The sequence below is a fragment of the Larimichthys crocea genome, chromosome XII, assembly GCF_000972845.2.
Source record: "Larimichthys crocea isolate SSNF chromosome XII, L_crocea_2.0, whole genome shotgun sequence".
NCBI lineage: Eukaryota > Metazoa > Chordata > Actinopteri > Sciaenidae > Larimichthys > Larimichthys crocea.
Window position 1 is genome coordinate 15,015,753 of NC_040022.1, and position 13,966 is coordinate 15,029,718.

General features: G+C 41.2%; 2 protein-coding genes across 21 annotated transcripts in view; one reads left to right on the forward strand and one right to left on the reverse strand.

The window, feature by feature from the left end:
• Positions 1-92: 92 nt before the first annotated feature.
• On the reverse strand, positions 93-9,062 carry LOC104919207 (cullin-3). The gene is made up of 16 exons (XM_010731163.3): positions 8,924-9,062; positions 5,979-6,176; positions 5,733-5,846; positions 3,873-4,033; positions 3,587-3,701; positions 3,264-3,492; positions 2,957-3,102; positions 2,694-2,870; positions 2,406-2,576; positions 2,151-2,258; positions 1,884-2,008; positions 1,697-1,793; positions 1,396-1,530; positions 1,105-1,291; positions 772-917; positions 93-589 (listed from the first exon to the last, which is right to left on the reverse strand). Exons 1-16 carry the CDS (start codon positions 8,981-8,983, stop codon positions 458-460), a joined length of 2,301 nt encoding a protein of 766 aa, XP_010729465.1. The 5' UTR covers positions 8,984-9,062; the 3' UTR covers positions 93-457.
• A 144-nt stretch (positions 9,063-9,206) lies between these two features.
• Positions 9,207-13,966, forward strand: part of mbnl1 (muscleblind-like splicing regulator 1) — a 49,882-nt gene continuing 45,122 nt past the window's right edge. For 19 of the 20 annotated variants that reach the window (XM_027285089.1, XM_027285092.1, XM_027285090.1 and 16 more), the window contains exon 1: positions 9,586-9,724. The gene's annotated coding sequence lies outside the window, so the exon portion shown is untranslated. Of the gene's footprint in view, positions 9,323-9,585; positions 9,725-13,966 lie in introns of those variants that run through there. The other variant, XM_010731150.3, reaches the window with a different exon arrangement.

Here is a 13,966-nt window from a genome sequence, read left to right on the forward strand (position 1 = left end):
ACGGAGCATGAACACTCATTGTTTTTATTTTTGTTTTGTAACAATCCACATTTGCTGTTTTTAATAATTTTATTATTTTTATACAGTATTGAAACAAAAAAATAATGTGGTGCATTCACATTTTTCCCAAGGGATTCTTTGCAAGTTTGATCTCTACAAGGGTAAAACAGTGAAAAGCTTGAAGCTGGATCCATCCATGTTAAAACTCACAGGGAATAGGAAGAGTGGGCCCGATTTAAAAATCATCTACAACTTTTGATGGGTTTATTTTTCTGCGCCAACATTTTATTCCCCTTTTTACGTGTGTTTACTGTGTTTTTGTAAAGGACGATGAATCAGGTTCCCAGCATGTCTTTAAAAGAAACTTCCAGTCCATGCGTAACAACAGTCCAAAGAAAACAAACAAATCCCATCCTCCCCGTCCAGTCTCTACCTCCTCTCATCCACAGTTCATCTTCTACGCAACGTAGGTGTACACTTTACGATCTTCTGGCGTCCTCGCCAAGTATTCTCTTTCTATTAGTCCTTCTATACGCTTTTTAATTACCACAGGGCTGGGAAGAAAACGTGCCCGGAGCTGCTGAGTCACCTGAAGACACAAAGTCAGAAAATGTACGATTAAAAATATCCTTTTAAAATTTAATTTTTCTGCAGAACATGGAGCCACAATAAAACAAGTATGAGGATAAAGAAGTGGTGAAGACAAAAAAAAAATATGCTGGACTAAAATGGCTGTCCATTCTTAAAGAGATTATCATGTGGGTTGCTTACCTCTGCCACCAGGACGTTGTGCTGCATTTTCTTTCTTGACTTCATGATTCGGACAATGGCTGCCTCAATCTCATGCTTCCTGTCGTCATCCACCTTCTGCCGCGTCTCTTTCCTTTCAGGGTCTGACTCTCCTTGTTTAGCAGCAACTAGGAAAGAATCACACAGTGATGAGGTGAGGTGACATTTTCAAAGTTATTATTATAATATTATTAGTTTTATATTAGCGGACAGGGAGAGTCCCATGAAATGAAACTAAAAATATATTGTTTTTACCAGAGAGTAGTGGACAGACGTTGGCCCAGAAGTGAGGTGAGATGTAAAAACTTTGCTCACCTGTCTGTATTTTGACTCTGTGCAGTTTGGAAGTAAACTGATCATTGACTGTAAACACATGGCCGCTCTCAATCTCCTTGGACTTTGGCTCCTTTGTGAGGACTCTCTGTGTCGGCTTCCCGCAAGCCAAAGACTGCAGCGCTCGCACTAACTCCCTCTCAGGAATATCGGTCTCCTGCTGGATCTCCTATAGATGGGGACACAATGGGTGATCGGGTTAAGAATCATAGAGTAAGCAAAAGAAAACCAAATGTAATGGGAGAGTGAGCTGAAGCTTCAGTGTGTCCTGACCTCAAAAGTGCACTTTTCTCTGTTGTTGAAGAGCATGAGGATAGTCATCTGGAAGGTGGAGACCTGCAGTATGTGCTTCCGGGTGTTTGAGCCAGTCACCTGAGCGCCTCCTACACCCACTTCTGAACCATCCTCCTGCAGAGGAAGTAGAATGGAAGGTAAATTTAGAAATGATACCGCCTTGAAGAAAACAAGTTGCTTTCCAATTTCAATCCTAAACACCACTGTACCTTCGATGATGTGGCTTACAATAACACAGCAAGGGATCGGCACTTTAAAATGGCATTTTGCTTTTGTCTACCTTTTTAATAGTTCCGTAGAAAGTTGCATTTAGGTCTGCCCCGCCCATGTGGTGCTGCAGTGTGAGCTGTCTACCACTGTGCTTAGCGAGGTAAAACCTAGAAAATAAAAGCCAGGACCAAGTTCTTCAGAGACCACACGAAAAGACATCAAGCCTCACTTTGTATGAAACATATGAGTGTATTTACCTTCTAAAGACTTCAAAGGCGTGTCTGGGAGCAGGGGGGATGGTGCATTTGGGTGTTGCTGACTGTGTGGGCCAGTATCCAGTAGTAAGGACTCTTACTATGAGGTCCACACCACTTAGAGATGCCTTAAAGAGATGCATTGACACTTTCAACCCAAAGCTCCTCCATAAACATATGGATCATGAATTGTACTTACAAGTTCTCTTTATGTCAAATGTGTGCCTCATTTAAAATAATTAGTTGTTTTTTTTCATCTGACTGTCTTACCGACGTGGTTTGTATGTGTTGCCTGAACTCATCCATGGTAGTGTTGGAAATGCTCATGTCTCTGAACATCCCTTCCAGTTTTGAGGTAAACTGACAGCCACATTCTGTCTGTGAGGGAGAAACACAGAGAAGTGTTGAAACTGCAGACGGGGATCGAGACAGGGTGAAGGCAGGGCAAGCAGTGACGAAGAAATGATGAGGAGCAGTTACATATATGCACATACATCTGTATACACAGTTTTCTCATTGTTTTACCTTGAGCTTAGAGATCATGTTTTTCTCGGAGTCGTCTGAGACACTCTTGTTGCTGAGCAGCCTGCGGCCCAGATGCTGCTTGTAGTACCTTTCAAACACGTCTTTCTCCTGCATAAATCTGAACAACACCATGGCCTTGTCAAGAATCGACTCCACTTCCTGTTCTGTTAACTGAGGAAGAAAAAAAGACAAGGGAGAAAAAGAATGAGGCGATATACATGACAGACAGCATAAAAAATGCAGAGAAATTTGCAATGCGCTGTCAGAAAATTCAAAGAACAAACGTACCCCTTTGACACCCTTCTTGAGCTTGTCATCAATAAAGAGTGATAGGTACTCTGGTGAGCGGGAGTTGAGGTTGAGGAAATACTCAAAGTCTCCTGCTATGGTTTGTTTGAAGAGTCTGTCATTGTTGAAGGACTCGAGGAGGAAACGATCAAATCGTGTCTTCAGGTCTAGCAGGCCCTGTTGAGGAGGAAAATCCAAAGAGGTGATATCATCTATAATGACGCACTTCTCGGAGTGTCCAAGTCCTGAGACATAAAGCATACCTGGATATAGTCGACAGGGTTCTTGCCCTCTCCCTCCTCTGACACCAGAGCTTTGCCTTGCTCCCTCAAGTAAGAGCTCATGCACTCGCACATCGTTTTCAGGCCATTTGGCACACGGCTGAACAGCTTGTACATGCATGCCAAGTCTGAGAGAGAGAGACATGAAAGGTACAAGAAAGAGAAACAAACAGAAACGGTTAAGAGAAGGCTGACTAAGAAGTCACTTGATTGCAAAGTATTAATTATGTTATTATATTTCAAAATCATCATTAGATTGAATTGAAAAATCAACAGGCAAAGCGTTTACCTTCTGTCTTGCCGTTCTTGAGCATATGGACGAGGCCGGAGTTCTCCATCTCCACAATAGTCTTCATGTGTTTAGAAATGAGCTCCCTTTCTACCACCTTGACAATGGGCTCCTCCGTAGACTTGTCCAGGCAGTGCATAACTCGCTCAATCTCTTCATTGATTCTGGCCTCGACCTTCTTAATGTAGACACTGGCACTGTTTTCTGCTAGGAACTTTTGGCTCTCCATCTGAAAGGGCAGATTATTGTGTGTTGTTTTATTACCAAGATTTTCAGTGGTTACTAAATCGTGGAGACACAAAAGAACCCGACCACAGACTTACCTGGAAGAATTCTGCTGACATATCTAAGAAAGGGCCCTCAAAGTCCTCCTCGTATACAGACCTGCCGTCCAGGCCAAGAATCATCAGCATCTGGCAGGCGTTTCTGATCGCCCCCCTGCAATGAACGATGAATAAATGCATGATTGCAGATAAAGCTGAAATAAATAACAGAAGATTCAAACATATATCTAAGAAAACTACTGCATGTAACCCAATTTTCCCATTCAACCAAAACATGGGATATCACAGTGAATCCTTTAGATCGAGCAGTGAAGTATTGGCATACCTGTCGACAACCTCTCCCTTCCTCTCGCGAGCGATCATGTCCAGTAACGTCTGTCGTAGGTGGTCTCGAATGCAGCCGTAGCGCACCACCTGGTCCCTGAATATGATGAGGCCGAGGTTGTACACGTTCTCCACGTTGTTTTGTTGAACGTAGACGCGGTCCTGGAAGAGCAGAGAGAGCAGGGTGAAACAGACACCCGACAGTTTATGTATGTCTTAACTACATTCATAAACATGTAAACATCTTAAGAGATTGAATACACTGTAAAAGCACAGGTAAATTACTGGATAAATCCCACTTCCCTTTGGGCATCTCATGCATTCAAGTACGTATTTAAAGCATTTTGTATGATTACCAACTCCATCCACTGTGATTCAATGTGGTGCAAAGTACTTTTTATAGGGCCAGCAAACCTTTCATTACAGACTATACAATGACAGGTTGCACAGCTTTTATAAGGCCATTAGAGCGTCAATATAAACGACTGGTAGGTGTCTGAATTATTCCCAGACATAAGCCCATTCCAGAAAGCATAAATATTCAAGGGGTACGTAGGTGATAAAATATTTACTATGCCACTTAGTAACAACATTTGACATTACAAATATTGGCCAGTGCCAAATCACAGGAGGCGGTTCCTTCTAGACAACAAACTTCCAGGATATCACGTGGGGTCATAATGTGACTTGTGCTGTACAAAACACTTTTCCAATGCCATGTCTGTTTTGCAAGTTTAAGGGGTTTAGCTTTGCGATGCCTCTCCTATTTTAATTAGAGTAAACATGTTTTCATTTATAAGATGAGGTTACTATTAAAAAAATAAAACAAACAAACAAAAGCAGCAGTTCACATGGGCTAAAATCCAAGAAAAAATAAATACTTGCATTATCCAAACACTAAAATGAATAACTAGTGCAGTGTTGCTCAAACGTTTTCTGGCATTCAGAACCCCTCAAAGAAAATAAGTTGAATTTCAGTTAATTAAAGGTCAGCAGGACTGCATTAAAAATCATTTTCCCTACACAAGTCATATCCATTCAATTTAGTATCACTCAGTGAGAACCACTGGCCTAGTGCTTGAAAATGTACAGCTCTACCTCTCCCAGGCAAATAAATGATGCCCCAGGGGCCTAAAGAGAGGCAGTGGCTTTCAACGAGGTAAATACGGCTGATGAGAAAAGCCAAGTCACACTTGCTGCATCCACCTGGCTCTCCTCTAAATGTCTGCAGGCAGGTAACATTGACAGCAGACTGCTCTCATTGCACAGATACGGTGAGTCTGCCGTAGTTACACCACAGAAACCCAACTGCCCGGCGTAAGGCCAGGACAGGAAAAAGGAGACGGGGAACAAAAGAACCCCCGGGGAGCCGTGTAGTCTCTGTACTGACTGTGTCATTGTTTAGCCTACACTTGTGCCTATCTCAAGGGCTCACTCACTCACAACCACACAAACACTTTGAACTTGCTGCTGGCTAAAGTAAGTCAACTAGTCCTGCCAGTTTTCCTACAACACAAATAAAAACAGCAGCAGAGCAGCTCTGTTTGACCCACAAACAAAAGAATACCTCACAATCAACGTCCAGAATGGGATGTCGGTGAAGGTTGGCAAGAGTAGGAAACAAAAGGCTATTTCTTCAAAAGGAAAGAATTATTCATGACAGGGAACAAGCACCATATTCACCTTGCAGTGGCAACAGAGCCAAGGAAAGAAACACAGGACCAACAAACAGAAAAAATAAAATAACACCCAATGCTGCATTGGGAAAGATCTCTGTATAGTAATTCACCCACAACTTTAGAACGATTTAATTATACAAAATGAGTATGATAAGACAAATCAACAGCAACACCATACCTACCATGTACATGAGGATGTCTCTGATCATAACCATCGCAGTTTGATGGTCATTCCAGGCCTGATTCAGCGTTTGCAGAAAGTTATTATTTAGAGAGTTTAAGACGTCTTCCCGTACCTGTAGAGGGACAAACAGACACATTTGAAGTTATCTGTGATTAATGTCAGGACAACAGTGAAATCATTTGAAGTGAAGCGTTGACTCATTGTTCTGTTAATGATTTCAATAAAAGAGCTGCATGTTCTTTACTTTGTTGATGAGATGCTCGGTGACGACTTCCCTCAGGCCTGTGTAGAGCTTCTCCCCGTGCTTGTGGAGCACCATGGTGTAGGCGTTCCTGTACAGCTCCTCAAAGCTTAACCCGCTGTTGTTCTTCCTCTGGATCTCCTGGATGGCATTCTTTAGAAGGTCCCAGATGTTGTTCACATACTTCTCATCCATTGTCATCTTGGTGGGACAGAAATATGAGAAAGTGTTTACTTGAAAAATAGCTATTCTTTATTATTTCTGCGCGGTGTACGTAAATGACAACCGTAACGTCAAGGTTTGTTCTGTGCAATACTATTTTAATCCATCAGCAACACTAATGAAAAAGATCCATACACTCACTTCCACAATAAGGAAACAATTTCTATCTTGCCGTGTGGACAGGGAAGATGGCACATGTTTGATGAATGACTTTCACGTTCGAGCTCGGGTACTAAAGTGTAGCCGCAGTGTAAACAAGCCACATTCCTGTTACTTTCTCTGTGATACAATGTGATGTGATGCCAACCAGTGATCCCTGGCTTGTTCGGTCTGCTGTCAGATTATTTTGCAAGCATATAATAGCAATCTGATCTAGCATTATAATACAGCACAAGAGCTATTCAATATTTAAAAAAAGAGTGTGTAGTCATATCAACAGCAACAGAGAGATCTATCATCAATATGATTGAAGTCAATCATGTAGCAGAAGTCATATGGAGTCACAAACAACTAATCAAGGTAGTAGCAGGGAGAAAGTTAGATAGAACTACATTATTGTTGGTATTGTTAAGGGTGTGATAGAAATCCAAGACAACATAATTTTGGTTTGGTTGCTGTTGAGGAAAAGTCGAGTAAAATGTGTGAACAGCCTCAAGCATCAGCCAAGAAAGAGACTTCACAGTCATTTTGGCTGTGTGATAATATTCTGCCGATCGATATTCAGAGTGCAAAACAATGTGCATTACAATTTATGTCGAGCGATCTCAATGCCCACCGATCATCTAAAGATTTCTAGTAGCTGCTTAAAGGACGTGCCTTACCTGAAACAATGCTGTCCGCCCATTTTGTTTGAAAATAGATGCCCCAAGCAATGTTATATGGTACAACGTTGTTTACAAGCACGTGACTTCCGAAAGTCACAGACCCTGAACACTTTGGATTGATTCTGCAATGCAGTATTTTTTAAACTCCTACTTCTAATTGTTTCCACACAGTTTTAGTAACGAAAGCTAAAAGAAGGTCTCGACTAAGCGAAGCTTTTAGAATCTAGCAAATAGGTAACTACAAATCCTGACAACAAACGATGGTCTTTATCTGAGTGTCCATAATGACAGATTAAAAAAATATAACTGAAGTCAGTAAACCCAAGTCCTCGGGTGTTAACATTTCTCCCTGACCACAGCCAACATTCTGGTATCTCTAATTTTAATTTGGGGGCAAAAGATATGTTAAGATATTGTTATTTTCATCATGATATATTGAGATATTTGTCAAATTTCAAAGCCCTAGTTGGAGTCATGTTCAGGGCATTTACCAAATAAAGTACTCGATCAGAGGGGAAGACGCAAAATAAGTATTACAGACTGAAACTGTGTCACTGCGTTATAAGGGTACTGCACCCCAGAACCTTCAATAATTAACTCAGGTACATATAGAGGTGTAACCTCAGCCCATTTAGATGTGCTGTTACCTGACTGTGTTTAAGTGCTGTTGCAGACGTTAAGGAAATTCTGTCAACGGTCTAAAAGTGTGTACGTGTCTTTACCATTAAAAGGTTATAACGGCAGGGACCGTTAATGGCAATGCTTACTTTATTAAGTGGACTGGATGTGAATCATCCACATTAAATACAGTTTATTTGTCAGGATCATTCTAAAATATAGTGCTCCAGCTTTCAATCATTCACTAACACGGGCTGTACACTTTTTGAATCCTTGTTACTTTACATACAAATCCAGAATTGGTTTCCCCACTTAGAAAAGAGGCCGCATTGTAAGTTTTTTTTAGATCACAAGATGAACATGTCTCAATTGCTATTACAAATACAAGAGCTGTGATAGGGTTATTCGATATTAATCCCTTAATCTGAGTTTCTTAGTATGTCGACTAAGACCGCCTGGTAGTAGTTGGCTTGCATGCGAGGTCTACATTTGAGAAAAACCTGAAACACTGACTCATTCTGCCGGATAAACACAGATCCGTGTGTCACAGTAACGTTCAATGAGGAACGACAGGATGTTTGTAACTAAATCATCGACTGCACATCTGACACAAAATGACAACTGTGCTCACACTGAAGATAAACCGAGTTAGGGTGAATATGTTACTCAGCGGATGTAGCTGGAATCATTGTGTGGTAGTACTAGCAGTAGGTCGGTTGTCAACAACATGAAGTAACGTTACTCCAGTTACCCTGAGGCGTGTTTACTGTAGTCTCATGTCAGGCTGAAGTTTCGTTAGCTTTTCCAGCTAACTACATGATAATGTGCTCAGATAATTGCCACTAATATCAGCCTGCGTCAAAACAAAAACAAAAAAAAACAAAGCGTGGTGCAATGAAACACCAACAGCTCCAAAACCTGGCTGCCGTTACCATGGCACGATGATCACTTGCTGACTGACTTGCAACTTTAGCTGGCGTCAAGTCAGCTAACATCCCCGGGCCTGCTACTACTACTGCTGCTACTGTTAGCCACTGTTTGCTATGTATGTCAGTGAGGAAGTTTGCTAACATTAGCTCACGTCAAATTGACGATAACCAAGAAGCTAACCAACGTTAAATAAAAATTCAACTGATAACAAAACTCGGGCAGTTATTGTTTGTTTTTTTACGACATGTTTTTTTCGCTAGCTAGCTGGCTAGCTCCCGTAAAGACCTGTCATCCCCGGTACTCGAGTCTCACAGTGAGCGCCTGAGAGCTCACGGAGCCCGGGTAAAGACTTACGGGAAAGGCTCGTATCCTCATCTTGGTGTCCTTCTTGGTGCCGCCTTTGAGGTTGGACATGATTAGTTAGAACGACTTTCGTTTCTTAAAGTTGACTTGAAGACTACATGAAAGGCAGTTTGCTAGTTTTGCTTTCTACGCCAGGAAAGCGGCAGAGAGAGAGAGAGAGAGGAGGGTGGGGGGAGAAACTCAGTGAGCTCCCCTCTGGGAATCAGGTCGGTCTGTTAATGTCTGTTGTGTTGTTGTCACTCGCTCTCTTCTCCTCAGTGTTGTTTTTTTTTTTTTTTTTTTTTTTTTTTTTGTAGGCTAATGCTAGCTTGTATGCAGTGATGGCGGACGGCTGTACTCCACTGCGCAACGCCGAGATCTCGCGAGAACAGAGTCACTCCACGCTGACAGGTGCGTGCCACAGGTTGATGATAAACTGCTCGCTCACATCAGAGTGTTTACATTACTTTATTTTACTTATTTTTTACATTAATATCTCGACGGGGAAAACAGTGTTTCAGAAAGTTTATCGTTTAAGGAATTGACAAGAGCACGCAGAGAGCAGAGAGAGAGAAAAAATGACTTTATTTGGTGACAGTGATGTAGTTTTGCTCCCAAAGCTAGGCCATCGACAGTTACACGTCCACTCTGTATAAGTGCATCATTTGATTTCATGTTATTTTTTGTTTTTATTTATTTTTTAACGTCGTCCAACTGCCACTTTCGGTGGTTGACCAACGGCTGGAAGATGGAATATCTCCTGACTGTCATGACGACGCTCTCTGAGTGAGACAAATAACAACAACAGACAAGGTGAGTCCACCAAACTACTGTGCAGAAAGCACATTTAACATTTATTCACAACTTACTTGCACTACTGCATCTGCATATAAAAACTACAATTAAAGTGTAAATACTGCATCTGTATCTATTGCACTTCTGATTAGATGCTAAACTGTTGTTGCCTTGTATTTATACATGTGTAATGACAATAAAGTTGAATCTAATTTAATCTAATTTGAGGGCAATAATTTCAAAAAAGTCATTAGGAATAATAGCAATATTTAAAATATCAAAACAAGAACCTTAAAGTACAGTTAAGCCAACATTTCTGGGCTAATTAAATCATTTCCCCTCTGCTTCAACTGGATTTTCCATCAATACATAGTGTTATAATGGTATATAGTCTACCTCTGCATTCTGCTGTTATAATGGGAACTGTTGCATTCTTTCGGAGATTGGGTCCAGCTCTCCTCCTCAGCCCCATGTTCTCCAGCTCCAGCTTTCTGATTTCAGACCGCATCGCCCTGATCACCTGGATAATCCTCCGTTCGCTGTCCATGGTGCTAACACGCACGCACATTTCTACCTTCTATGCAACCTACCGCACGACCCCATCTGACCTGTACCAATGCAATGCCCGTGTCCCCTTCTCATTCAAAGTTGATTTCAAAGCTCTGCATTGGGCCAACAAAGAAATGAGCAGCCAATCAGGTGCAGCAATCTAGTCTGTCACCAGACCATTGATAGTCTGGTCACATGATGAGGAGAGTGTTATTTTCTTCTTAGTGATCTGATGCCTACCACTTTCCCTCCTCCTGTTAAATATTCATCTACTCTGTCAACGTAAAGCAACAATAGGTACTTGGGAGAGGCGTAGTCTTTGTCTCAGTCATGGTGATAGGGGGAACTGCTTCTCCTTTAAACTCAGACTACTTCTCAGTGTGGCTATAACGCAAAGAAAAAATGGACGTGGTAAATGGAAGTTATTTACATCTGTCAAACATATTTTTGTTTTGCATTTAAACCTTCAGCTTCTTATTTCTGCCCCAAATGTGTTTAATGAGTAAATCAAAACCTCTCAGTTTCTACACTGATATCCTCATCTTTAGGGCTCATGCAGACAACCTGACTGTATTCATACAAATCTTAAAACTGCACACACACAGACACTTTTAAACTCATAAACACAATGAAAATTGGCATAATAATTAACAGGATTAGCCGCTTTGCTTGTTTATGTGTGTGTACTTATTATTATTATTATTATTATTATTATTATATTATTTACTTATATTCAGTGCAAGAGGCTTTACAGTAAGCACGTCACATGTGCAGTATCTAAAGATAACATGAGGCAGTGAGTGTGATGCTGCTCTGCTGCACTCTAGTGTCCCAGCATCATGCCTAAAGAGTAACCTAACACCATGTAGAAAATGATTATTTCACTGACCTCTTCTGGTTGAAACAGTCATGTCTGTAGAACCTCTGACCAACAGTGATGTTAATCGCCTTCCATATTACTAACCTGCTTTATATTGCCTTATAAATGTGTGTTAGAGACACTGCTAGAGACTAGCAGACATCAGAAACCTAAACACTGCTAGAACGAGAATAGTCAATCCACTGTGGGTGTGTGCAGATAAAGGAAGTAAAGCTTGGAGGTCACATCATCTTTACGGACAGATGCAAAAGATTGTAATATTGCATGGATGTCAGAGACTTTTGGGCAGATGGATGGTATAGGCAGCCTAGAACAGGTGTGCAATTGTCATTGGATAATTGGTTGAACAGGATTTCAAAGCTGTTGGATAGTAGATCGAAGGGTAGGAGTTGCCATAGTCATTGTCCAAGTGCCACACACCAAACGTCAGTCACAAAGAACACAGATATATCTTAAAGATGAAATATAGAAACTACAGAAAGTACAAATACTGCATCCATAAAGTTTAATGACTTACAGAAAACACAAGAAGTTTCTTGATTTAGGCCAGAGGGCTCCATTGTTTTAAGAGTGTGAATCTGGTATGCCTTTCTCTGCAGAGCACTGAGCTGATAAAGTCTTCACTTCTAGGAGGGGATGATTTTCTATTCCCCAGAACTTTAATAATGCTGCAGAGCCATGGTTAGCCTGTGCATAATGCAGATCAGTTGATCAGACAGCCAGGAGAAGTGAGAGTCTGTCTGTCAGATTCGGAGAGTGTTGAAACACGATCAAGCGAGACACAGAGCTGATGTTATTTAGAGATGGATGACTTTTGAGAACACAGAATGTTTTTAAGGATAATGTTTTTAACCCTGCTATCAACCAGGAGACTGTACTTTGCTGCTCTGCTGCATGCAGTACCTTAATTGACCCACATTATGCATGACGCTACCCCTGCCTGTCGTACTTGTGTACTCAGTCTTCATATTTGTCCCTTCCATTAGATGCTTCTTGAGAATAGGTGAAGCTTGAACACCCGTTATGACGTTTGTCCTCATAATTCATGTATCTGTGGTAGATTCTAGAACATTTCTATTTGCATTCATATCAGATGAGAAAAAGCTGTGCATTGCTTTTTTTTTACATGGTACATCCTCTCTGATATTGAAAAATAAGTACTGTGGCTTTAACACAGGAAGTGTTACCACAGCTACAACCCTGACGTGTGTGATCAGAAGCCATGTTAGTGTTCTTGTGAAGGGTGAGCTCTGTGTTGACCTACCACCGTAGGTGATGTGTGTGAGCTCCTCATTGGTGTGTCCTATAATTTGGTTGGTGACAGTAAACAGACTTCCGTAACACACATTTGAGCAGTCGAGCGTATCATAATATCAAGTTCTTGTTTGCTTGTGTGGTGTTTTGACACCAAATTGCATGCAGGTTCCACCCATACCACACTGTTTGCCTGCTGATAACAACCCCCTCAGTAACCGAGAGATAAAACTCAGCATGCTGGTGTAGAGACAGCTAGCACGAGATGCTGACAGGCCATGTGACAGAATTGCATTGTGATTGTGAAAAGACGCCGCTGATTGAAAGATGTCTGTGTGAAGTGATGTTAAATTAAATGACAGGCACGCACAAAGTCATCCGTTTCAACCTCAGTAAGATTATTAATAACTAAGACATTTAAAGTTTGTTTACCACATATTATACCTAAGATCCCCAGCAGGTGGCATGTGTTGTGGTGTGAGTTTAACAAAATTAGGCCTAATGTGCTAGAGCTTCACTCCATGTGCAAGCACATGACATCCTCCAGCAGCAGGGTAAACCCAAAGGACAACAGTATAAAGTGGTGCATTTGAAAGCAGAGGTGATTGATTTTTCTTTTTGCAAGTGATTACAGAAGCAGAATTTAATACACTGCTTTTAATTTCAGCTCTTTTCATCGCTGCTACTTGCTTTGCAAACATGACACCAGAGGCTCAGGACAAATGCAGCTCCCTTCAGAATCCCGCACTCATCATTTTAGCCAAGCTTGCTTTTGACCCGGCGCCAACACCACAAAACAGGACAAGTAATTTAATTTGCCACTGCTGCCGACCTTGAAGTAAGGAATGTAGGCTACCAGAATCCCAATGGGAGGCTTGAAGAAAACGTCCTGGGAGCTGAGAAGAGGGGTCATTCTGTGGTGTCTGTAGCATCAAACGCAGTCTCTTCACCTCTACAGGAATACTTTTGTCCTTCAGGCTTGCATAAAGAGAATGAAGACGTTTGTCTATTCTTCTTTTTAAGGTATTAGGGCACAACCTATTGGAGACATTATGATAATTTTACCACTGAATTATTTATTTTACCAACTGCAATTGTAGTCAGAAGATCCTGTGAATAACATCATAGCCATGTAATAATAACATCCTAATGGATAGGAATATTTAAGCAAACCTAGGCTAAGGATTTAAAGGCTAATCTGTCTCTTTTTATTACATAAAATCTAAAAAGAAATGACTAGTATACACTGCTTTTGCTTCCCCAAAAATGTTACCCCTGTCAAAGTGGAAAAGACTGCAGCTGCTGTTAGGGAGTAAACTCCACAATTACAACATACTGCCCCCAAACACTTGGCGAATTATGACCTAATACCAGTCAACGTGTGCATCTACGTGAACTTTATATGCCACAAACAGGGATAGGATTATGACTAACTGAATATGTCACACCGAAGTCGAGAAAGTGCCACCTCCCCATAAGAGAGGCGCTAAATAAAACAAATGACATAGGAGTGCAAGAGAAATTAGGTCACTCCTGCTTTTATTATGTGATACATGCCAAGGATGTCTTATGGTGCT